At 60.5% G+C, this 26,427-nt stretch overlaps 2 protein-coding genes across 6 annotated transcripts; both read left to right on the top strand.

Annotated features, from left to right (window-relative positions):
• Positions 1-20,092: 20,092 nt before the first annotated feature.
• On the top strand, positions 20,093-22,053 carry ESPNL (espin like). Its single transcript, XM_068201245.1, has 2 exons — positions 20,093-20,684; positions 20,752-22,053. Exons 1-2 carry the CDS (start codon positions 20,493-20,495, stop codon positions 21,994-21,996), a joined length of 1,437 nt encoding a protein of 478 aa, XP_068057346.1. The 5' UTR covers positions 20,093-20,492; the 3' UTR covers positions 21,997-22,053.
• Positions 22,054-22,437: 384 nt separating this feature from the next.
• KLHL30 (kelch like family member 30) lies at positions 22,438-26,299 on the top strand. Of its 5 annotated transcripts, none has more exons than XM_068201241.1 (8): positions 22,438-22,672; positions 22,815-23,655; positions 23,737-23,905; positions 24,090-24,176; positions 24,410-24,565; positions 24,660-24,848; positions 25,390-25,535; positions 25,854-26,299. In XM_068201241.1, exons 2-8 carry the CDS (start codon positions 22,882-22,884, stop codon positions 26,103-26,105), a joined length of 1,773 nt encoding a protein of 590 aa, XP_068057342.1. In that variant the 5' UTR covers positions 22,438-22,672; positions 22,815-22,881; the 3' UTR covers positions 26,106-26,299. The 5 variants fall into 5 exon arrangements, with proteins under 5 accessions (XP_068057342.1, XP_068057341.1, XP_068057343.1 ...); XM_068201240.1 differs by having other exon boundaries at positions 22,439-22,672; positions 22,812-23,655; XM_068201242.1 differs by lacking the exon at positions 22,438-22,672 and having other exon boundaries at positions 22,685-23,655; positions 25,428-25,535; positions 25,854-25,994.
• Positions 26,300-26,427: the final 128 nt, after the last annotated feature.

The following is a 26,427-nucleotide window of genomic DNA, read 5'->3' as shown; positions in this document are numbered from 1 at the left end:
GCAGCTTCAGGGGAACGGAAAATTTCTAGTCTCTGTGTTATTTATCAATAATATTTTTTTCTTGAGACTGCCTCTTTTAGTTCATACAAGCAAGCACCCACAATGATTACGGTGACTGCCACGGATGCATAACGAGGCCAACAAACAGCAATAGCTACGGCAGCAGCAACAAACAGAAGCAGAAAACCAAACCAGCCTCTGTCGGCTGCAGGCGCTTTCCCCTGTGCTGCAGCTCCGGGCACAGCCGGCAGGGGCGCTGCTGGCTCCCGGCGGGCAGGGCAGGTGTGGGGATTCCCCGCGGCCGCAGGGGGCGCTCCGGTGCGAGCTCGGCGCCCACGCGGTAACGGCGGCTGGACCGAGACGGGCAGGGGTGGAAGAAAGGCTTGCTTTACAGTCCCGGGTGGTAAACGAGACGCAGCAAACTCCACGGCTGTAGCGGGAACCACGGGACGGCTGGGCAGGCGGGGAACGAAGAGCTACAGTGCAGGGAATGCTCGGAGCAGGGCCGAAGAAGCGGCGTGTGCAGGCTGTGCAGGACCGGGAGAGTCTGGGCTGAGGAAAGCTGCCTGTGGCCTCCTGCCGGGGGGGAATCCCATGGGCTTGGATGAAACTGTGCCTCTGCACGGCTGGGCTTGTGGAGCTCAGCACCGGCTGCTCCAGCTGAGCCCGGGGAGCTCAGGCCGGGAGCCCCGGCTGCTGCCAGCGCGCCCCAAGGGCAGGACTCGCGGGTGACTTTTAACCCCGATTGTCGCTGGCTGCTGCCAGAAGAGTCCCGGGTGGGAGGAACAAAGGCACCGACTCTGCCCAGCTCTCGTGGTGGCCGCTCTCCCACCTCCTGCCCGAGGCAGCTGCGCTGTCCGGCAGGGGCTGCGCTCCGCTGCTGCCGGGCAGGAGCCGCGGGCGGTGCCGAGAGCGGCGGCTCCGGGGGTGCGCGGCAGGGAGGTGATGATGCACAGAGATCCCCGCTTGGCTGGAATCTCCTTGTGCACGGCAGATGAACTGTGGGGCCCAGTAAAGAGAAGGGAAAGAGCTGATCGGGATCCCGCATGTGCTGGCCCAAAGGGCCCGCGGTGCCTCTGCCAGCCAAAGGTACAGGGAAAGCTGTGGGGGCTTTGTTTGAGAGCCAGCGACGGCCAGGGACAGCCGGAGCTAAAGCCTTTTGAGCTGCCTTTCCCCTGCTGGGCTGCACCAGGCTCCAGTCCCCTTCCTGCCCTGGGACTGGGACCAGTAAATTCATTTTGGGTTCCCTGAGTGCTCCCACTGGCCCTGCTCCCAGCACTAAGGGGTGATGTCTCCAAACCCACCAGGGATGGGGAACTCCTGCAAGCAAGTTCCTCTTCCTGAGACCCCACTCGTGACTGGCTCTGTCCTCCTATGCTGAGCCAGGGCAGCAGAGACCTGCTGGGAGCCAGGACGGATGGTGGACGGAATGTGGCCATGCCCTGCTGCCAGGGCGGCCCCCAGTGTCCCTGGACAGAGGCACTGTGTCCTCTGCTCTCATCCTGAGCTCGTCCTGAACTCCAGCATCCTCATCCTAAGGGCTGCCTCCCACAGCCCGGGATGGAGCTGCTCCTGCTGTTTCTAATTCCTCCCGGGAAGGTTGCTTTGTGCAGGGATCATGCGGCTGATGCACGGAAAAGCTGGTGAACCCTTTGGCTGGGCTGGGCCGTGGTGGGGAGGTGAAGCTGTGTCCTTAGGTGGCCAAGGTGCCTTCTCAGGTCTGGGAAGAAGCATCTGCAGTGTAACTGAGAGCGGAGCCTGGCAGCTAAAAAGACATTTTGTGAGGATTGACTGGTCTTTTGCAGGGCTGCCACGATGGAAAGCTGTCCTGACTGGGATGGGGAAGCAGACAGTGATGGGGACATCACCCCTGAGGAGTGGGACAATGCCCCACCACCTGCCGTGGGTACTAGGAGGATGCACAAGGGAACTTGGAAAGAAGGGGTTAATGAGATGTAAGAGGGAGCTTGGCTTTGAGGCAAAGGAGAGTTCTGCAGCCCTGCACATAAAGGCCACCAAAAGCTGGCACTAGGCCAATTCCAACCATGTGGCAGGAAAGGTGGGACAAACAGCCAACGCTCTGAGAGGTGCAATCCCAGGGCCAGACTGAGCTGTGACCACAGGCTGCCCAGCTGCAGGTGCACAGCTGTGCTGGGGTGGCCTGCTGCCATCACAGCCTCTTCCATTCCATTCACAGCAGGGCTGTGGTGGCAGCAGCAGCAGGGCCCTGGAGGTGCCTGGTGCTGCAGAGTCTCTGCCCATCAACCTCAGTCTCTTTGCAAAGGACACAAAATTATTCCAAGAGGTGGTGTCAGCGTGTAGTGCTGCCATGGTGTTTTCAGCAGGAAAATACCAGGTATGTTTCAGGAAAAATGGTGGAAGAGGCAAAAGGTTCAACAGATCCGATGCTGTATTCCAGAGCTGCTGTATTTGAAGGGGAAAATGCTCACTGGGGCTGATAAATGATCACCCAGACATTTCTCATGAGTTTGGAGAAAGCGGGAGGCTTGGGGGAAGCAGAATGTTGCAAATAAGCTCTGCCCTGTGAGGAAGGGATTTTAACTGTTGATACTGGTTTTTAGGGAGAGGATGATGATCAGCAGCCTGAAGCTGAGACGGAGGCCGATTATCAGCAGTGTAGCCCAGGCCTCAGTACTGGCACTGGTCCTCTTCCTTCTTGATAGTGGCCTGATTAATGGGGCCCAGGGCACCCTCTGCGAGGGTGCTGAATTTCCTACAGTGGGAGGTGCTGCTGAGACACCAGAGGACCCAAAAGGACCTCCACAAGCTGGAGAAACGGGCTGATGGAACCTCCTGAAGTTCAACCAAGGGCCGAGCAGTCCTCCCCCTGGGGAGGCGCAGCCCCAGGACACGCCATGGAAAGCAGCAGCCCTGCAGAGCAGCTCCTCTGCAGGTCCTGGTGGGTGTGACTGGCACAGCCCCACCCCAGCAGGGACCGCCTGGAAGGGAGCTGGGCAAACACGGAGGTGTGCAGGCCTCTGCCAGGTGGGCTTTGTGCCACAGGACCTGTGTCCATGGATGGGGGAGCTCCTGGGTGTGTCCCTGCGAGCCCTGTGATGTCACCACTCATGATCACTATGACACCACAACTATAACCACCAGCGCTGGGCAGAGGCAGAGCACTCAGGCTGTGACCCACGAGCAGCCGAGGAGCTTCCGAGTGCTGCCAGGGTCTGAGGAGCCTCTGTGCTGCCAGTGCCTGAGGATCTTCTGCGTGCTGTCAGCGACCGAGGAGCCTCCAAGAGCTGCCAGCGACCGAGGAGCCTCACAGTGCTGCCAGTGACCGAGAGGCCTCTGAGTCCCACCGGACGTTGAGGAGCCTCTGAGTGCCACAAGTGGCAGCCAAGGCTCCGAGTCCTGCCAGCAGCTGAGAGGAGCCAAGCCCGGGAGCACCAATGGCAGAGGTCAGGCAAGAGCCATCAGCGCCACGAGCCGTCAGGGTGTGCCACATCTGCGTGGATTTCCTGCGGAGCCCCGCTGCTGCCGTGGAGCCATGCGGACACGTGTTCTGCCACGCCTGCATCCAGCCCCAGGCCGCCCCCGACGCCGCTGCCACCTGCCCCATCTGCCAAGGGCCCATTGGGTCCATCCGCCTGCTGCAGGGGCTGGACGTCCGTGCCAGGATGGCCTCGCGTCGCCCCCGCCGCCTCCATCCCTTCGTGGTGCGGTGGCGGCAGCGGCGGCAGCAGGAGGAGCAGGAGGATGCGGCTCCTGGAGGTGGCCGGCGCCGAAGACTCGCCGATGGGGACAGGGCACCGAGCCCTGTGCCCCGCCAGCGTCCCCGGAGAGAAGTGGAGGATTTGCAGAGGAACGGGCTGGGACAGCGGCCGCCGAGGGGAGATGAAGCCATGGCCGCAGGGGACAACCAGCACCGCCCCCCCGTGATCTGATGTGATGCGGATCCTCCATGGCCCCTCGGAACTGAAATCCGGGATGCTGAGAAGGGCCTCGCCTGGTCTCTTCTGGCCGACTCCTCGTTACATCAAGACTGGCAGAGTGGGAGCTGTGGGAGGGAAAGCATGTAGTTGTAGAGACTTGGGGAGAGGGTAGGGTATTGATCTTAGGACATTAGGACATTAGGTCTATAATAAACTTTTTTCATTTGAAGCATTAGAAAGCAGACATTCTTTATCAGCGTCGGACACACAGAAGAGTGTCTCCTTTAGTCTGATGTGCGTGGTGAAAGTTCACAACAGGGTATTTATTCCATCCTGAATATACACATTCATTACAATGTGCTAACTAATACACAAACGACACTTTCCTAGAACCAATTGGCACGCATTCGCCTTCTATTGGAAGTCCTTTTTTGGTCCTGTAGGTCATCTAAAGGGGAGTCTGGGCTGAGGAAAGCTGCCTGTGGCCTCCTGCCGGGGGGGAATCCCATGGGCTTGGATGAAACTGTGCCTCTGCACGGCCGGGCTTGTGGAGCTCAGCACCGGCTGCTCCAGCTGAGCCCGGGGAGCTCAGGCCGGGAGCCCCGGCTGCTGCCAGCGCGCCCCAAGGGCAGGACTCGCGGGTGACTTTTAACCCCGATTGTCGCTGGCTGCTGCCAGAAGAGTCCCGGGTGGGAGGAACAAAGGCACCGACTCTGCCCAGCTCTCGTGGTGGCCGCTCTCCCACCTCCTGCCCGAGGCAGCTGCGCTGTCCGGCAGGGGCTGCGCTCCGCTGCTGCCGGGCAGGAGCCGCGGGCGGTGCCGAGAGCGGCGGCTCCGGGGGTGCGCGGCAGGGAGGTGATGATGCACAGAGATCCCCGCTTGGCTGGAATCTCCTTGTGCACGGCAGATGAACTGTGGGGCCCAGTAAAGAGAAGGGAAAGAGCTGATCGGGATCCCGCATGTGCTGGCCCAAAGGGCCCGCGGTGCCTCTGCCAGCCAAAGGTACAGGGAAAGCTGTGGGGGCTTTGTTTGAGAGCCAGCGACGGCCAGGGACAGCCGGAGCTAAAGCCTTTTGAGCTGCCTTTCCCCTGCTGGGCTGCACCAGGCTCCAGTCCCCTTCCTGCCCTGGGACTGGGACCAGTAAATTCATTTTGGGTTCCCTGAGTGCTCCCACTGGCCCTGCTCCCAGCACTAAGGGGTGATGTCTCCAAACCCACCAGGGATGGGGAACTCCTGCAAGCAAGTTCCTCTTCCTGAGACCCCACTCGTGACTGGCTCTGTCCTCCTGTGCTGAGCCAGGGCAGCAGAGACCTGCTGGGAGCCAGGACGGATGGTGGACGGAATGTGGCCATGCCCTGCTGCCAGGGCGGCCCCCAGTGTCCCTGGACAGAGGCACTGTGTCCTCTGCTCTCATCCTGAGCTCATCCTGAACTCCAGCATCCTCATCCTAAGGGCTGCCTCCCACAGCCCGGGATGGAGCTGCTCCTGCTGTTTCTAATTCCTCCTGGGAAGGTTGCTTTGTGCAGGGATCATGCGGCTGATGCACGGAAAAGCTGGTGAACCCTTTGGCTGGGCTGGGCCGTGGTGGGGAGGTGAAGCTGTGTCCTTAAGTGGCCAAGGTGCCTTCTCAGGTCTGGGAAGAAGCATCTGCAGTGTAACTGAGAGCGGAGCCTGGCAGCTAAAAAGACATTTTTGTGAGGATTGACTGGTCTTTTGCAGGGCTGCCACGATGGAAAGCTGTCCTGACTGGGATGGGGAAGCAGACAGTGATGGGGACATCACCCCTGAGGAGTGGGACAATGCCCCACCACCTGCCGTGGGTACTAGGAGGATGCACAAGGGAACTTGGAAAGAAGGGGTTAATGAGATGTAAGAGGGAGCTTGGCTTTGAGGCAAAGGAGAGTTCTGCAGCCCTGCACATAAAGGCCACCAAAAGCTGGCACTAGGCCAATTCCAACCATGTGGCAGGAAAGGTGGGACAAACAGCCAACGCTCTGAGAGGTGCAATCCCAGGGCCAGACTGAGCTGTGACCACAGGCTGCCCAGCTGCAGGTGCACAGCTGTGCTGGGGTGGCCTGCTGCCATCACAGCCTCTTCCATTCCATTCACAGCAGGGCTGTGGTGGCAGCAGCAGCAGGGCCCTGGAGGTGCCTGGTGCTGCAGAGTCTCTGCCCATCAACCTCAGTCTCTTTGCAAAGGACACAAAATTATTCCAAGAGGTGGTGTCAGCGTGTAGTGCTGCCATGGTGTTTTCAGCAGGAAAATACCAGGTATGTTTCAGGAAAAATGGTGGAAGAGGCAAAAGGTTCAACAGATCCGATGCTGTATTCCAGAGCTGCTGTATTTGAAGGGGAAAATGCTCACTGGGGCTGATAAATGATCACCCAGACATTTCTCATGAGTTTGGAGAAAGCGGGAGGCTTGGGGGAAGCAGAATGTTGCAAATAAGCTCTGCCCTGTGAGGAAGGGATTTTAACTGTTGATACTGGTTTTTAGGGAGAGGATGATGATCAGCAGCCTGAAGCTGAGACGGAGGCCGATTATCAGCAGTGTAGCCCAGGCCTCAGTACTGGCACTGGTCCTCTTCCTTCTTGATAGTGGCCTGATTAATGGGGCCCAGGGCACCCTCTGCGAGGGTGCTGAATTTCCTACAGTGGGAGGTGCTGCTGAGACACCAGAGGACCCAAAAGGACCTCCACAAGCTGGAGAAACGGGCTGATGGAACCTCCTGAAGTTCAACCAAGGGCCGAGCAGTCCTCCCCCTGGGGAGGCGCAGCCCCAGGACACGCCATGGAAAGCAGCAGCCCTGCAGAGCAGCTCCTCTGCAGGTCCTGGTGGGTGTGACTGGCACAGCCCCACCCCAGCAGGGACCGCCTGGAAGGGAGCTGGGCAAACACGGAGGTGTGCAGGCCTCTGCCAGGTGGGCTTTGTGCCACAGGACCTGTGTCCATGGATGGGGGAGCTCCTGGGTGTGTCCCTGCGAGCCCTGTGATGTCACCACTCATGATCACTATGACACCACAACTATAACCACCAGCGCTGGGCAGAGGCAGAGCACTCAGGCTGTGACCCACGAGCAGCCGAGGAGCTTCCGAGTGCTGCCAGGGTCTGAGGAGCCTCTGTGCTGCCAGTGCCTGAGGATCTTCTGCGTGCTGTCAGCGACCGAGGAGCCTCCAAGAGCTGCCAGCGACCGAGGAGCCTCACAGTGCTGCCAGTGACCGAGAGGCCTCTGAGTCCCACCGGACGTTGAGGAGCCTCTGAGTGCCACAAGTGGCAGCCAAGGCTCCCAGTCCTGCCAGCAGCTGAGAGGAGCCAAGCCCGGGAGCACCAATGGCAGAGGTCAGGCAAGAGCCATCAGCGCCACGAGCCGTCAGGGTGTGCCACATCTGCGTGGATTTCCTGCGGAGCCCCGCTGCTGCCGTGGAGCCATGCGGACACGTGTTCTGCCACGCCTGCATCCAGCCCCAGGCCGCCCCCGACGCCGCTGCCACCTGCCCCATCTGCCAAGGGCCCATTGGGTCCATCCGCCTGCTGCAGGGGCTGGACGTCCGTGCCAGGATGGCCTCGCGTCGCCCCCGCCGCCTCCATCCCTTCGTGGTGCGGTGGCGGCAGCGGCGGCAGCAGGAGGAGCAGGAGGATGCGGCTCCTGGAGGTGGCCGGCGCCGAAGACTCGCCGATGGGGACAGGGCACCGAGCCCTGTGCCCCGCCAGCGTCCCCGGAGAGAAGTGGAGGATTTGCAGAGGAACGGGCTGGGACAGCGGCCGCCGAGGGGAGATGAAGCCATGGCCGCAGGGGACAACCAGCACCGCCCCCCCGTGATCTGATGTGATGCGGATCCTCCATGGCCCCTCTGAACTGAAATCCGGGATGCTGAGAAGGGCCTCGCCTGGTCTCTTCTGGCCGTCTCCTCGTTACATCAAGACTGGCAGAGTGGGAAGCTGTGGGAGGGAAAGCATGTAGTTGTAGAGACTTGGGGAGAGGGTAGGATATTGATATTAGGATATTAGGACATTAGGTCTATAATAAACTTTTTCATTTGAAGCATTAGAAAGCAGCCATTCTTTATCAGCGTCGGACACACAGAAGAGTGTCTCCTTTAGTCTGATGTGCGTGGTGAAAGTTCACAACAGGGTATTTATTCCATCCTGAACATACACATTCATTACAATGTGCTAACTAATACACAGACGGCACTTTCCTAGAACCAATTGGCACGCATTCGCCTTCTATTGGAAGTCTTTTTTGGTCCTGTAGGTCATCTAAAGGGGTGTCTGGTGGTCATATTCACTGCATGCTTCAATATTACAGGGGATCTTTCTTTGAACTTTTTCTTTGGGCGTGTACTCTTGTATTTTATTACGTAACTTGCAAAAAACCCCTCTGTAGTCCTTTATCTGTTTCTCCACTGGTTCCAGCTACGTTTATCCTCCTTTGTGCATACCTTTACATCCTGTTATCTTTTTTGCTAGTTAGTCCTAAAGCTCTATTCAGCAGCTTCAGGGGAACGGAAAATTTCTAGTCTCTGTGTTATTTATCAATAATATTTTTTTCTTGAGACTGCCTCTTTTAGTTCATACAAGCAAGCACCCACAATGATTACGGTGACTGCCACGGATGCATAACGAGGCCAACAAACAGCAATAGCTACGGCAGCAGCAACAAACAGAAGCAGAAAACCAAACCAGCCTCTGTCGGCTGCAGGCGCTTTCCCCTGTGCTGCAGCTCCGGGCACAGCCGGCAGGGGCGCTGCTGGCTCCCGGCGGGCAGGGCAGGTGCGGGGATTCCCCGCGGCCGCAGGGGGCGCTCCGGTGCGAGCTCGGCGCCCACGCGGTAACGGCGGCTGGACCGAGACGGGCAGGGGTGGAAGAAAGGCTTGCTTTACAGTCCCGGGTGGTAAACGAGACGCAGCAAACTCCACGGCTGTAGCGGGAACCACGGGACGGCTGGGCAGGCGGGGAACGAAGAGCTACAGTGCAGGGAATGCTCGGAGCAGGGCCGAAGAAGCGGCGTGTGCAGGCTGTGCAGGACCGGGAGAGTCTGGGCTGAGGAAAGCTGCCTGTGGCCTCCTGCCGGGGGGGAATCCCATGGGCTTGGATGAAACTGTGCCTCTGCACGGCCGGGCTTGTGGAGCTCAGCACCGGCTGCTCCAGCTGAGCCCGGGGAGCTCAGGCCGGGAGCCCCGGCTGCTGCCAGCGCGCCCCAAGGGCAGGACTCGCGGGTGACTTTTAACCCCGATTGTCGCTGGCTGCTGCCAGAAGAGTCCCGGGTGGGAGGAACAAAGGCACCGACTCTGCCCAGCTCTCGTGGTGGCCGCTCTCCCACCTCCTGCCCGAGGCAGCTGCGCTGTCCGGCAGGGGCTGCGCTCCGCTGCTGCCGGGCAGGAGCCGCGGGCGGTGCCGAGAGCGGCGGCTCCGGGGGTGCGCGGCAGGGAGGTGATGATGCACAGAGATCCCCGCTTGGCTGGAATCTCCTTGTGCACGGCAGATGAACTGTGGGGCCCAGTAAAGAGAAGGGAAAGAGCTGATCGGGATCCCGCATGTGCTGGCCCAAAGGGCCCGCGGTGCCTCTGCCAGCCAAAGGTACAGGGAAAGCTGTGGGGGCTTTGTTTGAGAGCCAGCGACGGCCAGGGACAGCCGGAGCTAAAGCCTTTTGAGCTGCCTTTCCCCTGCTGGGCTGCACCAGGCTCCAGTCCCCTTCCTGCCCTGGGACTGGGACCAGTAAATTCATTTTGGGTTCCCTGAGTGCTCCCACTGGCCCTGCTCCCAGCACTAAGGGGTGATGTCTCCAAACCCACCAGGGATGGGGAACTCCTGCAAGCAAGTTCCTCTTCCTGAGACCCCACTCGTGACTGGCTCTGTCCTCCTATGCTGAGCCAGGGCAGCAGAGACCTGCTGGGAGCCAGGACGGATGGTGGACGGAATGTGGCCATGCCCTGCTGCCAGGGCGGCCCCCAGTGTCCCTGGACAGAGGCACTGTGTCCTCTGCTCTCATCCTGAGCTCGTCCTGAACTCCAGCATCCTCATCCTAAGGGCTGCCTCCCACAGCCCGGGATGGAGCTGCTCCTGCTGTTTCTAATTCCTCCTGGGAAGGTTGCTTTGTGCAGGGATCATGCGGCTGATGCACGGAAAAGCTGGTGAACCCTTTGGCTGGGCTGGGCCGTGGTGGGGAGGTGAAGCTGTGTCCTTAGGTGGCCAAGGTGCCTTCTCAGGTCTGGGAAGAAGCATCTGCAGTGTAACTGAGAGCGGAGCCTGGCAGCTAAAAAGACATTTTGTGAGGATTGACTGGTCTTTTGCAGGGCTGCCACGATGGAAAGCTGTCCTGACTGGGATGGGGAAGCAGACAGTGATGGGGACATCACCCCTGAGGAGTGGGACAATGCCCCACCACCTGCCGTGGGTACTAGGAGGATGCACAAGGGAACTTGGAAAGAAGGGGTTAATGAGATGTAAGAGGGAGCTTGGCTTTGAGGCAAAGGAGAGTTCTGCAGCCCTGCACATAAAGGCCACCAAAAGCTGGCACTAGGCCAATTCCAACCATGTGGCAGGAAAGGTGGGACAAACAGCCAACGCTCTGAGAGGTGCAATCCCAGGGCCAGACTGAGCTGTGACCACAGGCTGCCCAGCTGCAGGTGCACAGCTGTGCTGGGGTGGCCTGCTGCCATCACAGCCTCTTCCATTCCATTCACAGCAGGGCTGTGGTGGCAGCAGCAGCAGGGCCCTGGAGGTGCCTGGTGCTGCAGAGTCTCTGCCCATCAACCTCAGTCTCTTTGCAAAGGACACAAAATTATTCCAAGAGGTGGTGTCAGCGTGTAGTGCTGCAATGGTGTTTTCAGCAGGAAAATACCAGGTATGTTTCAGGAAAAATGGTGGAAGAGGCAAAAGGTTCAACAGATCCGATGCTGTATTCCAGAGCTGCTGTATTTGAAGGGGAAAATGCTCACTGGGGCTGATAAATGATCACCCAGACATTTCTCATGAGTTTGGAGAAAGCGGGAGGCTTGGGGGAAGCAGAATGTTGCAAATAAGCTCTGCCCTGTGAGGAAGGGATTTTAACTGTTGATACTGGTTTTTAGGGAGAGGATGATGATCAGCAGCCTGAAGCTGAGACGGAGGCCGATTATCAGCAGTGTAGCCCAGGCCTCAGTACTGGCACTGGTCCTCTTCCTTCTTGATAGTGGCCTGATTAATGGGGCCCAGGGCACCCTCTGCAAGGGTGCTGAATTTCCTACAGTGGGAGGTGCTGCTGAGACACCAGAGGACCCAAAAGGACCTCCACAAGCTGGAGAAACGGGCTGATGGAACCTCCTGAAGTTCAACCAAGGGCCGAGCAGTCCTCCCCCTGGGGAGGCGCAGCCCCAGGACACGCCATGGAAAGCAGCAGCCCTGCAGAGCAGCTCCTCTGCAGGTCCTGGTGGGTGTGACTGGCACAGCCCCACCCCAGCAGGGACCGCCTGGAAGGGAGCTGGGCAAACACGGAGGTGTGCAGGCCTCTGCCAGGTGGGCTTTGTGCCACAGGACCTGTGTCCATGGATGGGGGAGCTCCTGGGTGTGTCCCTGCGAGCCCTGTGATGTCACCACTCATGATCACTATGACACCACAACTATAACCACCAGCGCTGGGCAGAGGCAGAGCACTCAGGCTGTGACCCACGAGCAGCCGAGGAGCTTCCGAGTGCTGCCAGGGTCTGAGGAGCCTCTGTGCTGCCAGTGCCTGAGGATCTTCTGCGTGCTGTCAGCGACCGAGGAGCCTCCAAGAGCTGCCAGCGACCGAGGAGCCTCACAGTGCTGCCAGTGACCGAGAGGCCTCTGAGTCCCACCGGACGTTGAGGAGCCTCTGAGTGCCACAAGTGGCAGCCAAGGCTCCCAGTCCTGCCAGCAGCTGAGAGGAGCCAAGCCCGGGAGCACCAATGGCAGAGGTCAGGCAAGAGCCATCAGCGCCACGAGCCGTCAGGGTGTGCCACATCTGCGTGGATTTCCTGCGGAGCCCCGCTGCTGCCGTGGAGCCATGCGGACACGTGTTCTGCCACGCCTGCATCCAGCCCCAGGCCGCCCCCGACGCCGCTGCCACCTGCCCCATCTGCCAAGGGCCCATTGGGTCCATCCGCCTGCTGCAGGGGCTGGACGTCCGTGCCAGGATGGCCTCGCGTCGCCCCCCGCCGCCTCCATCCCTTCGTGGTGCGGTGGCGGCAGCGGCGGCAGCAGGAGGAGCAGGAGGATGCGGCTCCTGGAGGTGGCCGGCGCCGAAGACTCGCCGATGGGGACAGGGCACCGAGCCCTGTGCCCCGCCAGCGTCCCCGGAGAGAAGTGGAGGATTTGCAGAGGAACGGGCTGGGACAGCGGCCGCCGAGGGGAGATGAAGCCATGGCCGCAGGGGACAACCAGCACCGCCCCCCCGTGATCTGATGTGATGCGGATCCTCCATGGCCCCTCGGAACTGAAATCCGGGATGCTGAGAAGGGCCTCGCCTGGTCTCTTCTGGCCGACTCCTCGTTACATCAAGACTGGCAGAGTGGGAGCTGTGGGAGGGAAAGCATGTAGTTGTAGAGACTTGGGGAGAGGGTAGGGTATTGATCTTAGGACATTAGGACATTAGGTCTATAATAAACTTTTTTCATTTGAAGCATTAGAAAGCAGACATTCTTTATCAGCGTCGGACACACAGAAGAGTGTCTCCTTTAGTCTGATGTGCGTGGTGAAAGTTCACAACAGGGTATTTATTCCATCCTGAATATACACATTCATTACAATGTGCTAACTAATACACAAACGACACTTTCCTAGAACCAATTGGCACGCATTCGCCTTCTATTGGAAGTCCTTTTTTGGTCCTGTAGGTCATCTAAAGGGGAGTCTGGGCTGAGGAAAGCTGCCTGTGGCCTCCTGCCGGGGGGGAATCCCATGGGCTTGGATGAAACTGTGCCTCTGCACGGCCGGGCTTGTGGAGCTCAGCACCGGCTGCTCCAGCTGAGCCCGGGGAGCTCAGGCCAGGAGCCCCGGCTGCTGCCAGCGCGCCCCAAGGGCAGGACTCGCGGGTGACTTTTAACCCCGATTGTCGCTGGCTGCTGCCAGAAGAGTCCCGGGTGGGAGGAACAAAGGCACCGACTCTGCCCAGCTCTCGTGGTGGCCGCTCTCCCACCTCCTGCCCGAGGCAGCTGCGCTGTCCGGCAGGGGCTGCGCTCCGCTGCTGCCGGGCAGGAGCCGCGGGCGGTGCCGAGAGCGGCGGCTCCGGGGGTGCGCGGCAGGGAGGTGATGATGCACAGAGATCCCCGCTTGGCTGGAATCTCCTTGTGCACGGCAGATGAACTGTGGGGCCCAGTAAAGAGAAGGGAAAGAGCTGATCGGGATCCCGCATGTGCTGGCCCAAAGGGCCCGCGGTGCCTCTGCCAGCCAAAGGTACAGGGAAAGCTGTGGGGGCTTTGTTTGAGAGCCAGCGACGGCCAGGGACAGCCGGAGCTAAAGCCTTTTGAGCTGCCTTTCCCCTGCTGGGCTGCACCAGGCTCCAGTCCCCTTCCTGCCCTGGGACTGGGACCAGTAAATTCATTTTGGGTTCCCTGAGTGCTCCCACTGGCCCTGCTCCCAGCACTAAGGGGTGATGTCTCCAAACCCACCAGGGATGGGGAACTCCTGCAAGCAAGTTCCTCTTCCTGAGACCCCACTCGTGACTGGCTCTGTCCTCCTGTGCTGAGCCAGGGCAGCAGAGACCTGCTGGGAGCCAGGACGGATGGTGGACGGAATGTGGCCATGCCCTGCTGCCAGGGCGGCCCCCAGTGTCCCTGGACAGAGGCACTGTGTCCTCTGCTCTCATCCTGAGCTCATCCTGAACTCCAGCATCCTCATCCTAAGGGCTGCCTCCCACAGCCCGGGATGGAGCTGCTCCTGCTGTTTCTAATTCCTCCTGGGAAGGTTGCTTTGTGCAGGGATCATGCGGCTGATGCACGGAAAAGCTGGTGAACCCTTTGGCTGGGCTGGGCCGTGGTGGGGAGGTGAAGCTGTGTCCTTAAGTGGCCAAGGTGCCTTCTCAGGTCTGGGAAGAAGCATCTGCAGTGTAACTGAGAGCGGAGCCTGGCAGCTAAAAAGACATTTTTGTGAGGATTGACTGGTCTTTTGCAGGGCTGCCACGATGGAAAGCTGTCCTGACTGGGATGGGGAAGCAGACAGTGATGGGGACATCACCCCTGAGGAGTGGGACAATGCCCCACCACCTGCTGTGGGTACTAGGAGGATGCACAAGGGAACTTGGAAAGAAGGGGTTAATGAGATGTAAGAGGGAGCTTGGCTTTGAGGCAAAGGAGAGTTCTGCAGCCCTGCACATAAAGGCCACCAAAAGCTGGCACTAGGCCAATTCCAACCATGTGGCAGGAAAGGTGGGACAAACAGCCAACGCTCTGAGAGGTGCAATCCCAGGGCCAGACTGAGCTGTGACCACAGGCTGCCCAGCTGCAGGTGCACAGCTGTGCTGGGGTGGCCTGCTGCCATCACAGCCTCTTCCATTCCATTCACAGCAGGGCTGTGGTGGCAGCAGCAGCAGGGCCCTGGAGGTGCCTGGTGCTGCAGAGTCTCTGCCCATCAACCTCAGTCTCTTTGCAAAGGACACAAAATTATTCCAAGAGGTGGTGTCAGCGTGTAGTGCTGCAATGGTGTTTTCAGCAGGAAAATACCAGGTATGTTTCAGGAAAAATGGTGGAAGAGGCAAAAGGTTCAACAGATCCGATGCTGTATTCCAGAGCTGCTGTATTTGAAGGGGAAAATGCTCACTGGGGCTGATAAATGATCACCCAGACATTTCTCATGAGTTTGGAGAAAGCGGGAGGCTTGGGGGAAGCAGAATGTTGCAAATAAGCTCTGCCCTGTGAGGAAGGGATTTTAACTGTTGATACTGGTTTTTAGGGAGAGGATGATGATCAGCAGCCTGAAGCTGAGACGGAGGCCGATTATCAGCAGTGTAGCCCAGGCCTCAGTACTGGCACTGGTCCTCTTCCTTCTTGATAGTGGCCTGATTAATGGGGCCCAGGGCACCCTCTGCAAGGGTGCTGAATTTCCTACAGTGGGAGGTGCTGCTGAGACACCAGAGGACCCAAAAGGACCTCCACAAGCTGGAGAAACGGGCTGATGGAACCTCCTGAAGTTCAACCAAGGGCCGAGCAGTCCTCCCCCTGGGGAGGCGCAGCCCCAGGACACGCCATGGAAAGCAGCAGCCCTGCAGAGCAGCTCCTCTGCAGGTCCTGGTGGGTGTGACTGGCACAGCCCCACCCCAGCAGGGACCGCCTGGAAGGGAGCTGGGCAAACACGGAGGTGTGCAGGCCTCTGCCAGGTGGGCTTTGTGCCACAGGACCTGTGTCCATGGATGGGGGAGCTCCTGGGTGTGTCCCTCCGAGACCTGTGATGTCACCACTCATGATCACTATGACACCACAACTATAACCACCAGCGCTGGGCAGAGGCAGAGCACTCAGGCTGTGACCCACGAGCAGCCGAGGAGCTTCCGAGTGCTGCCAGGGTCTGAGGAGCCTCTGTGCTGCCAGTGCCTGAGGATCTTCTGCGTGCTGTCAGCGACCGAGGAGCCTCACAGTGCTGCCAGCGACCGAGGAGCCTCACAGTGCTGCCAGTGACCGAGAGGCCTCTGAGTCCCACCGGACGTTGAGGAGCCTCTGAGTGCCACAAGTGGCAGCCAAGGCTCCGAGTCCTGCCAGCAGCTGAGAGGAGCCAAGCCCGGGAGCACCAATGGCGGAGGTCAGGCAAGAGCCATCAGCGCCACGAGCCGTCAGGGTGTGCCACATCTGCGTGGATTTCCTGCGGAGCCCCGCTGCTGCCGTGGAGCCATGCGGACACGTGTTCTGCCACGCCTGCATCCAGCCCCAGGCCGCCCCCGACGCCGCTGCCACCTGCCCCATCTGCCAAGGGCCCATTGGGTCCATCCGCCTGCTGCAGGGGCTGGACGTCCGTGCCAGGATGGCCTCGCGTCGCCCCCGCCGCCTCCATCCCTTCGTGGTGCGGTGGCGGCAGCGGCGGCAGCAGGAGGAGCAGGAGGATGCGGCTCCTGGAGGTGGCCGGCGCCGAAGACTCGCCGATGGGGACAGGGCACCGAGCCCTGTGCCCCGCCAGCGTCCCCGGAGAGAAGTGGAGGATTTGCAGAGGAACGGGCTGGGACAGCGGCCGCCGAGGGGAGATGAAGCCATGGCCGCAGGGGACAACCAGCACCGCCCCCCCGTGATCTGATGTGATGCGGATCCTCCATGGCCCCTCGGAACTGAAATCCGGGATGCTGAGAAGGGCCTCGCCTGGTCTCTTCTGGCCGACTCCTCGTTACATCAAGACTGGCAGAGTGGGAGCTGTGGGAGGGAAAGCATGTAGTTGTAGAGACTTGGGGAGAGGGTAGGATATTGATCTTAGGACATTAGGACATTAGGTCTATAATAAACTTTTTTCATTTGAAGCATTAGAAAGCAGACATTCTTTATCAGCGTCGGACACACAGAAGAGTGTCTCCTTTAGTCTGATGTGCGTGGTGAAAGTTCACAACAGGGTATTTATTCCATCCTGAACATACACATTCATTACAATGTGCTAACTAATACACAAACGACACTTTCCTAGAACCAATTGGCACGCATTCGCCTTCTATTGGAAGTCCTTTTTGGTCCTGTAGGTCATCTAAAGGGGTGTCTGGTGGTCATATTCACTGCATGCTTCAATATTACAGGGGATCTTTCTTTGAACTTTTTCTTTGGGCGTGTACTCTTGTATTTTGTTACGTAACTTGCAAAAAACCCCTCTGTAGTCCTTTATCTGTTTCTCCACTGGTTCCAGCTACGTTTATCCTCCTTTGTGCATACCTTTACATCCTGTTATCTTTTTTGCTAGTTAGTCCTAAAGCTCTATTCAGCAGCTTCAGGGGAACGGAAAATTTCTAGTCTCTGTGTTTTTTATCAATAATATTTTTTTCTTGAGACTGCCTCTTTTAGTTCATACAAGCAAGCACCCACAATGATTACGGTGACTGCCACGGACGCATAACGAGGCCAACAAACAGCAATAGCTACGGCAGCAGCAACAAACAGAAGCAGAAAACCAAACCAGCCTCTGTCGGCTGCAGGCGCTTTCCCCTGTGCTGCAGCTCCGGGCACAGCCGGCAGGGGCGCTGCTGGCTCCCGGCGGGCAGGGCAGGTGCGGGGATTCCCCGCGGCCGCAGGGGGCGCTCCGGTGCGAGCCCGGCGCCCACGCGGTAACGGCGGCTGGACCGAGACGGGCAGGGGTGGAAGAAAGGCTTGCTTTACAGTCCCGGGTGATAAACGAGACGCAGCAAACTCCACGGCTGTAGCGGGAACCACGGGACGGCTGGGCAGGCGGGGAACGAAGAGCTACAGTGCAGGGAATGCTCGGAGCAGGGCCGAAGAAGCGGCGTGTGCAGGCTGTGCAGGACCGGGAGAGTCTGGGCTGAGGAAAGCTGCCTGTGGCCTCCTGCCGGGGGGGAATCCCATGGGCTTGGATGAAACTGTGCCTCTGCACGGCCGGGCTTGTGGAGCTCAGCACCGGCTGCTCAGAGCCTTGTGATATCACCAGAGTCATCATCACTCACTTGCATGGGTAACTATAACCACCAGCGCTGGGCAGAGCCAGAGCACTCAGGCTGTGACCCATCAGCAGTCAAGGAGCTTCCGAGTGCTGCCAGTGTCTGAGGAGCCTCTGAGTGACAGCACTGACTGAGGAGACTCTGAATGACAGCAGTGACTCCGGAACCTCTGAATGCTCCCAGTGACTGAGGATCTTCTGAGTGCTGTCAGTTTCTGAGGAGCCTCAAAGTCCTTCCAGTGACCGAGGAACCTCTGAGTAAGGAGCCTCTGAGTCCTGCTAGTGACCGAGGAACCTCCAAGTTACTTCAGCGAGTGGGGAACCTCTGAGTTCTGCTAGTGACTGAGGAACTTCTGAGTTACTCCAGTGAGTGAGGAGCCTCCAAGTCCTGTCAGTGACAGAGGAACCTCTGAGTGACTCCTGTGAGTGAAGACAGCCCTCTGAGTGCTGCCAGTGGGTGAAGAGGAATGTCTGAGTCCTTCCAGTGACCAAGGAGCCTCTGAGTCCCACGGGATGTTGAGGAGCCTCTGAGTGCCACAAGTGGCAGCCAAGCCTCCGAGTCCTGCCAGCAGCTGAGAGGAGCCAAGCCCGGGAGCACCAATGGCGGAGGTCAGGCAAGAGCCATCAGCGCCACGAGCCGTCAGGGTGTGCCACATCTGCGTGGATTTCCTGCGGAGCCCCGCTGCTGCCGTGGAGCCATGCGGACACGTGTTCTGCCACGCCTGCATCCAGCCCCAGGCCGCCCCCGACGCCGCTGCCACCTGCCCCATCTGCCAAGGGCCCATTGGGTCCATCCGCCTGCTGCAGGGGCTGGACGTCCGTGCCAGGATGGCCTCGCGTCGCCCCCGCCGCCTCCATCCCTTCGTGGTGCGGTGGCGGCAGCGGCGGCAGCAGGAGGAGCAGGAGGATGCGGCTCCTGGAGGTGGCCGGCGCCGAAGACTCGCCGATGGGGACAGGGCACCGAGCCCCCTTGGCTGCACCAGCGTGTCCAGAGAGTGTTGGAGGAGCTGGACAGACACGGGCCAGGGCAGGAAGGTCCATCGCGGCCACCGAGGGAGCGGGGAGAAGAGCTGGCCTCGGGACCACGTGCATCTCCTCCCCTTGATCCCATTTGATGTGGATCCTCCATGGCCCCTCTGAAATGAAAACCAGGATGCTGAGAAGGGTCTCGCCCAGTTTCTTCTGCTCGTTTTTGCTCATTAGTGCAGGACTGGGGGAGTGGGAGCTGTGGGAGAGGGAAGGATACGTCTGTGGGAACTTGGATGGAAGGTGGGATAAGGCTGAAGAACTGGTGGAGAGGGGTGAATGTGGTTATTGGAGCTGGAGGAGAGAGGCCATCCTTGGTTGTTTCTGTGCTGCTTTGCTCATCCTTCTGGGTATGCAGGAGGGAAAGGGAAAGGGAAAGGGAAAGGGAAAGGGAAAGGGAAAGGGAAAGGGAAAGGGAAAGGGAAAGGGAAAGGGAAAGGGAAAGGGAAAGGGAAAGGGAAAGGCAAGTCCCCCAAGACTCTCTGAGCAGCTCCCGAAGGGGCCAGTGCCTGCTTTCCTGAGGAACAGGGTGAGAAAAGAGGCAGAGATGGAGGTTTAGGGCAGAACATCCTCTCCTCTCATGCTCCTGCACACCCTTGCACTGTGGAGAGCTGAAATCCTGGGAGATGCTCTCCAGGCTGGGGGAGACAGCCCTAGCACAACCCTCTGTCAAAGGGCTTTCCTGAAATTCCCCCCTCCTACAGCAAAGCATAACCTGCACTCATGCTGGGGCTCTATTGCTGGACAGCATAAGCTTATCCTCCCCATGAGAGAGTCAGCCTGCACTGGAGCCAGGGAAGCTTGAGAGGCTGACTCTGTAATGGATCCTCACCAGCTAATCGGTGTTTATAGGCTTCGATCTGCTGCTTCTTAATTTTATTCCAGCCCCTCGATTGGATTTCTCACATGTAAGTGAGCCCCACGAGTCCATGCTAGCCATATATAATGGATGGTGGTGGAGGGAAAGAACACAAATGTGACTGAATGCCAGTAACCGATGCCCAGGCAGTGGTGCAGCAGAACCATCTGCTGAACATCTCCCACTGCCAGAACCTGCCCTCAGTGCCACTGGGCAAGATGTTTCCTCTATCCCCAGCACCTGGCCTGGGGCCATGACCAGCCTCGGCCATTCTCCATTGGCCCCAAGAGGAGGACAAGGCTTGGAGCCAAGTCATCAAGCTACTATCTCCAGGAACGGCGCCAGTTCCACCCACTGAGCCCTTGGTGCTGCCACTCGATGCCCCATCAAATATTAATACAATGCTCAATGCCTCTGTGCCCTGCCCCAGCACTGCAGGGCTGCCTGAGCACTCCAACCTCCCCTCCTGGCCCATTTTGCTCATTGCTTCCCACACAGGGACTTTGGGGGTGCAGCCGCACCACCTCTGGGTGTTCCCTGAGCAGGGCACTACAGGACCCAACCCCCTTCAGCAGCCAGCTCAGCCCCCCGCAGCAGGTAAGACCCCGCTGGGGCTGGGGCAGTGGGCACCCCCATCCCCAAGGAATGCCAGCCTGTCACCCCAGGGAGTGGGAGGACGGGCTGGGGGCATGAGATGCCCGGAGAAGGGCTGGCGGCCATGGGGCAGCCCCGGGCTCGGTCCTTGGCTGCAGGGGGATAGCGGGCAGCAGGGATTCCTCAGCTCCGTCCTGTCCTCTGAAGGAATCAGATCCACCCGTGGCTGTACCCCGAGGAGGGTTCTCCCTAAGGTGCAGGGTGATGTGTCGGGTCACCCCTCAGCTGGGGGGGCCCTGGAGGTCTTGGGGCCCACCTCGCCTTGCTGCCCTCCCCCAGGAGGAGGCCCGCGCCTCTGCCCGCAGCAACCGCCCGGCCCGGCAGGGGATGGAGCCCGGCAGGTCGGTGCCGGCGGAGCTGAAGCTCCGCAAGCCCTCGCAGCGGGCCAGGATCCCGGCGCCCTTCCTCGCCCACCTGGTAGGTCGCTGGCTCGGCCCGCGGCCCCCGACTTGGCCGCTCGGCGGCCGTACCCCTTCGAGCCCCCCATGACTCTGTCCGCACAGGACGGGGCGCCTGGGCCGGCGGGGCCCCCCAGGCCGGACCCCGCGGAGGTAGACGCGGAATCTCTGGTGCCCACGCACGATGAGCGGGGCCGTCTCATCCCCGAGTGGAAGCGGCAAGTGATGGTGCGGCGGCTGCGGGCCCGACTGGCGGACGAGGACCCGGCGGGAGGGCAGGTACGAGGGGCACGGGGAGTAGAGGGGGCGCGGGCTGTCGGAAGCCGCTGACCGCCTCTCTCCGCAGGATGCAGGCTGCTGGAGCTTCTCGCCCTCCCACCAAGCCGTGCTGGGCCCCTTCGGGGAGCTGCTGACCGAGGCAGACCTGCATCAGCTGGAGAGGGCAGTGGAGAGCCTGCGGCTGCGGCGTCGTGGCGAGGTGTACCAGGGCGAGCTGCGGCGCCTGGTGCGGGAGCTACGCGCCCTCTTGCCCGCCCCGCTGCTCAGCATCTCCGTCCGCAGCCCCCCGCCTGCTCCGGGGCAGCCCCTGCCCCTCTGGTGCGGCCGCCTGGCCGGCGCCGTCAATAGCCTGGCCGCGCTGCTGGGCAACGCCGAGGGGCTGCGGGGTCCCTGCGCTGCCGTCGCCCCGCCCGCCGCCACCTCCGCTCTCCCCGCCGCCGCCGGGCATCCCCGGGAGCCAGGGGGCAGCCTGGCGCAGCGGGAGATCCGGCAGTGCGGCGTTTGTGTCCGCAGCCTGCGCGGCGCCTTCGAGCCCGCCTGGGGGGCCGCGGGGAGCGCGCCGGCCGGGGGCGGCGAGGCGGAGGCCGCCAGCGACTCAGGCATCAGCTGCGAGGAGGCGTTCTCCGACGGCGGCTCCCCGCGGCAGGGGAAGGGGCCGGGGCCAGAGTGGGGCAGCTTGAGGAAGGAACGGATCGTGATGCTCTTCCTGAGCCACTGGAGACGCTCCGCGTACGCGCCGTTACGGCCCGCCGCCGGGGACCCTCGGGAGACAGCGGGGAGCGGGGCCCGGGCGGCGGCCCGCCTGGCGCGGCAGAGAGCGGCCATCCAGAAGCTCCTGAGCGGCTGGCGGGACGCCGCCTCCCGCCGGCCCCCGCCGCCGCCCCCCGCCCGCACCCTGCTCTCCCCCGAGCAGTTCGTGTCGGCGGCGGGGGGCGGCCCGGCCGAGTACGAGAGCCTTTCGCTGGAGCTGTTCATGCTGGGCTATTTCCGCATCTTGGAGCAGGACCTGCCCCCCGAGGAGCGCCGGGGCCGCCACCTGCTCTGTTTCGAGGTGTTTGAGCAGCTGGGCCGGCACGGCTGGCGGGCAGTGCGGGCCTTCCATCGCGCCGTCATCGACGAGATCGCGGCCGGGCGGCGCGGCTGGCGCGACGGCTTCGACGATATCAAGGCACGGTATTTCGGGACTTCGAACAGCCCGGCCCAGAGGCGGGGGCAGGCCGGGGACGAGGGGGACGATATTTGTCGCTACATCGATCGCAGCTTCGCCTTTTGGAAGGAGAAGGAGGCCGAGATCTTCAGCCTGGAGGAGTGATGCCGACGGGCTTCGGAAGCCGCGGGCTGCAATAAAAATCTTCTCGGTTCTGTCCCAGCTGAGCGAGGCTTTCCGGGGCGGTGAAGAAAGCTGCTAAGCTGGGCGGGCCGCCTGAGCAGCCCAGCTCCCCCTCTCCCAGGGCGGGTGTTTCAGTCCTCGGCTGCCGCCGCGTGTTTACGGCTGCCGCGGGGTGAGATAACGACCTCTATTTATAGCGGCACCGGCAGTGCGAGCCGGAGGAGCGAGGAGGGGCATCGCGGGGACCCCTGCTCCCGATGGGGTGGAGGGAGGGTGCTGTGGGAGCTTGTCCCGCTAGGCTCGGTGCCCAGCCGACCCCTTCGCGAGGGGGAATCTTTCCTAAAGGCAGCAGCGCCGCGGGATGGGGCAACGACGCGGATGGGCGGCGGCGAGAGCTCTGCCGGTGCGGTGCCTTTAAGAGCGGGGAGCAGTGTCCAGGTGCCGCCTAAAAATAGCGAGTGCCCCTCGTCCCGGCTGATCCCGTGTCATGCGGCGTGTCCCTGCCCAGCGCCGGGACCGCGGTCCCTTCCCTCCCGCGGGCCGGCCGGGCTGGGGAGCACTGCTGAGAGCGGCAGCGACCGCGCCGAGAGGGCTCAAATCACCCCAAAAATAATCCCCAAAAGGCCGGTCGCCGCCCCGGCAGGGCAGCTGCGGCGTGGTGAGGAGAAAACGCGGCCACCGTGGGAGGGGGGCTGTGGGAAGCGCTTGTGCAGCCGCTGCTGTCCGTGACTCCGGCACTGCGAAGGGGGGAGGATGTCGCGGCAGGGGGAGAGGGACACACCGTCGCCTTTTCCTAGCAGGGACACCCTCGCCTCCCGCTGCTCGGGCACTGCCCGCCTGCCAGGCCCCACGGCCATCTCCGGCACCATGGTGAGGAACATGGACGACTTTGACTTCTGCCTGCCTTCGCACGCCCAGGGCGTGCTGGAGGGGCTGCAGCAGTTCCGCACCAACCCCAAACTGGCCGACGTGACGCTGGTGGCCGGCGGGCGGGAGTTCCCCTGCCACCGAGGCATCCTGGCCCTCTGTAGCCACTACTTCTATGCCATGTTCTCCGGTGACTTTGCTGAGAGCATCGCAGCACGGGTGGAGCTAAAGGAAGTAGACCCCAGTGCGCTGGAGATGCTGCTTGATTTTGCCTACACGGGAAAGGTCACCATCAACCAGGGCAACGTGGAGGGGCTGATGCGGACCTCCAGCCAGCTCCACTTCCCTGCGATCCAGAAGGTCTGCAGCCGCTACCTCCGGCAGCAGATGGATGCCACCAACTGCCTAGGTATCTGTGAGTTTGGTGAGAGCCACGGCTGCCCTGAGGTCTCCTCCAAGGCCTGGTCTTTCTTGCAGGAGAACTTTGAAGCCGTCTCTCTTCAGGAGGAGTTCCTCCAGCTCTCCAAGGAGAGGCTGGCTGTCTACCTCTCCAATGACCAGCTGCAGGTGCAGGAGGAGCGGAGCCTGGTTGAGGCTGTACTGCGCTGGGTACGCCACGACCCGGGATCCCGAGCCCAGTTCCTGCCAGAGCTGCTGGAGCTGACCCACCTTGTCTCGCTGCCTGACCAGTACCTGCAGAACCTTCTTGCCACTGAGCCTCTTGTTCGTGACTCAGATGCCAGCAAGGCCCTCGTTGCCCGGTCCCGCACCATGGTGGGTACCCCCTTCCCCTAAATGCCACTTCCTGAGCCAGGAAGGAGGAGCCTGACGGTCCCACCTGGGCCTCTTCAGCAGGGGCAGAGTGGCACCGGTGCCCTGAAGAACCCCCCAACCCCACCACAGAAGCTTGAGGAGGTGCTGGTGGTGGTTGGTGGCCGTGTGCTGGAGGATGGAGAGGATGAGGAGAGGGGGCTGGAAATGCCAGCTGCCACCAGGAACTTTGCCTTCTACAACCCCAAAAGCAGTAAGTGCCCCCCACTTCCTCCAGCTCCCTCCATGTTAATTAACCATCTGTCTACCCTGAAGCCACCGCTTGCCAAACCGGTTTAGAGAGACACTGGTGGGGTTGGGATGGGCTTGAAACAGGGGTGGCTTAGAAAGTGCCATCGCTGGCTGTGGAGTCATTGCTTGGTTCTGTTTGGTTTCAGGGCGATGGATGGCTCTGCCCGACTTCCCTGACTACAACAAGTGGGGCTTTTCCCTGGTGGCTCTGAACAACGATGTGTATGTCACAGGTCAGTGCCAGGGCTGCTGGTGCAGGGTGGGGGCTTCAAAGAGCAAGGATGGAGGACAGGGAACAATGATATGAGCATGAGGCACTGGTGTGGAGCCAGAGGCTCCTCTCTGAGTAAAATCCTCTCCTTACTCTCTGCTTGAGTACAGAGCAAGGAATTCTGACCACAGGCAAGGAATACCCAGGAACAGCTGCACTTGGAGAGGGTGGCCCACCTGACCTGTCTCTCTCTAGGTGGCTCCCGGGGGTCCCAGAATGACACGTGGTCAACGACGCAGGCCTGGTGCTTCTGCCCCAGGGATGGGGTCTGGCAGCCCATCGCTTCCATGCTGAGAGCCCGGACAAACCACACCAGCGCTGTCCTCAATGGTGAGATCTACGTGATCGGGGGTAAGGCTGCAAAGACCCTGTGGGTTCTGCTGGGATGGGGGTCCACGGGTGCTCCAGAGCAGCAGGGTGGCTGCAGTGTCCTGTGACCCTGCAGGAACAACAGTGGACGTGGTGGAGGTGGAGCGCTATGACCCGTACAACAAGAGCTGGTGTGCCATCAGCCCAGCCCTCAAGTACGTCAGCAATTTTGCAGCTGCCAGCTGCTTGGGCAAACTCTACCTGGTGGGCTCCTGTGCCGTCAAGTACAACGCGCTCACTCTGCAGTGCTACAACCCCGTGCAAGGTGAGAGCTGACCCTGCTGCCACACCCCACCAAGTGTCATCCCTGGGAGAGGGACTAAGGGGGACCCCCAGGCAGGTGACACCCCTGGACTGCCAAGCGTGGTCCTGTGGGATGTGAGCAGGTGCTGACAGGGTGTGGTGATGGCTGTGGCCCAGGAGCCCCAGGAGTGGGGCTGTTAGCAGCATGGACCTGAGTCACAGATGTCTGACACAGCCCAGACCTCAACTTTGGTGGAGTGGAATCTCTGAGGCATTGGGATGGGGGAGGCTGCCTGCCTTAGGGAGAAACTAACGCCTTGTGAAAATGTCAGATCCTCAAGTAGACTCTTCCATCCCACAGCACCGCTACAAACCGCATCCTCACCCCCCACTATTTTTTATGCAAGACCCTCGACTGGGATGGGGACTGTGGTGCCAGACTGTCTGTCTGGTCTGCCTCCTCCCTTTCAAATTCCCCCTGAAATAGCAATGCTTTTTTCAGTGACTGGCAGCTGCATGGAGAGCCAGGGGTGGGGTGCACTGCTAATGGCTGCTCCTTGCAGATCTGTGGAGTGTGATCACGTCTCCCTTCATCCCCAAGTACCTCTCAGCCCCACGCTGTGCCACTCTGCGCGGGCTCATCTACCTCATCGGGGATAACACCAAGAAGGTCCACGTGTACAACCCAGAGGCCAACATCTGGCAGAAGGTGGGATGTGGGACCAGGCACGATCAGCCTCCCAGGGACATGGGGATGGTGTTCCCAGCTGCTTCCCCTCAGTGCCAGCACCTCCCTCTCCCTCCTACCCACTCATCCCTTGGTTCTATCAACACCTGCAGAGCTGAGGATGCCCCATTCCTTCCTCCCCTGCTCCCCATCACACACGCACGAGGCACCAGAGGCCCCCAAACCCCACAGAAAGGAAAGATGGGGTAGGGAGACATGTCTGGTGGGTCAGTGTCCTCTGTGGTGGAAGTAGGAGGTCACCAAGGAGTCCCTGCACATCTCACCCTGTCCCTCACACAGGTGCAGCTCCTACACACACTGCATGAGAACGGTGGGATGGTGGCACTGGGTGACCGGCTCTTTGTCACCGGTGGCCACTGGAAGGGCATGGACGGGGACTACCGGGTAGAAATGGAGGTGTATGACTGCACCAAGGACCTCTGGACGTGCGAGGGCTCCCTGCCTTGTCTCTGGCTCTTCCACAGCTCCTCCTCCATCTTCATGGACACCTCTAAATGGACAGAACCTTTCCAGGGTGACCATGGGTGGTAGGAGAGCCTCAGTGATGCCTGTCACCCTATGCAGCCATGCTCCCCATTTCTCTGCTGCCTGTTCAGACCGGCGACTGGGAGGTGGAAAGCCCTGTGCCAGGCTGGCTGGGGCATCAGGAGCATGTTCTCCCCCACCACTGCGGGGAAAAGGCTTTTCCTTATAAACATGCTTTGGTTAATGCTCTCTTCTTTTCATTTGTGGGTTTGTGGTTTTTTTAGAACTGCATTTCCTCTCCCCCCCCCCCCCCCCGCCCAAAACCCTAAAGATTTTAGGGTATTTCAAGTCCTCCCAAAGTGTGGTTCATCCCATCAAAGCCTGACAT

This window comes from Anomalospiza imberbis, chromosome 10, assembly GCF_031753505.1.
Source record: "Anomalospiza imberbis isolate Cuckoo-Finch-1a 21T00152 chromosome 10, ASM3175350v1, whole genome shotgun sequence".
Lineage (NCBI taxonomy): Eukaryota > Metazoa > Chordata > Aves > Passeriformes > Viduidae > Anomalospiza > Anomalospiza imberbis.
This window is presented reverse-complemented; position numbering and strand designations above follow the sequence as displayed.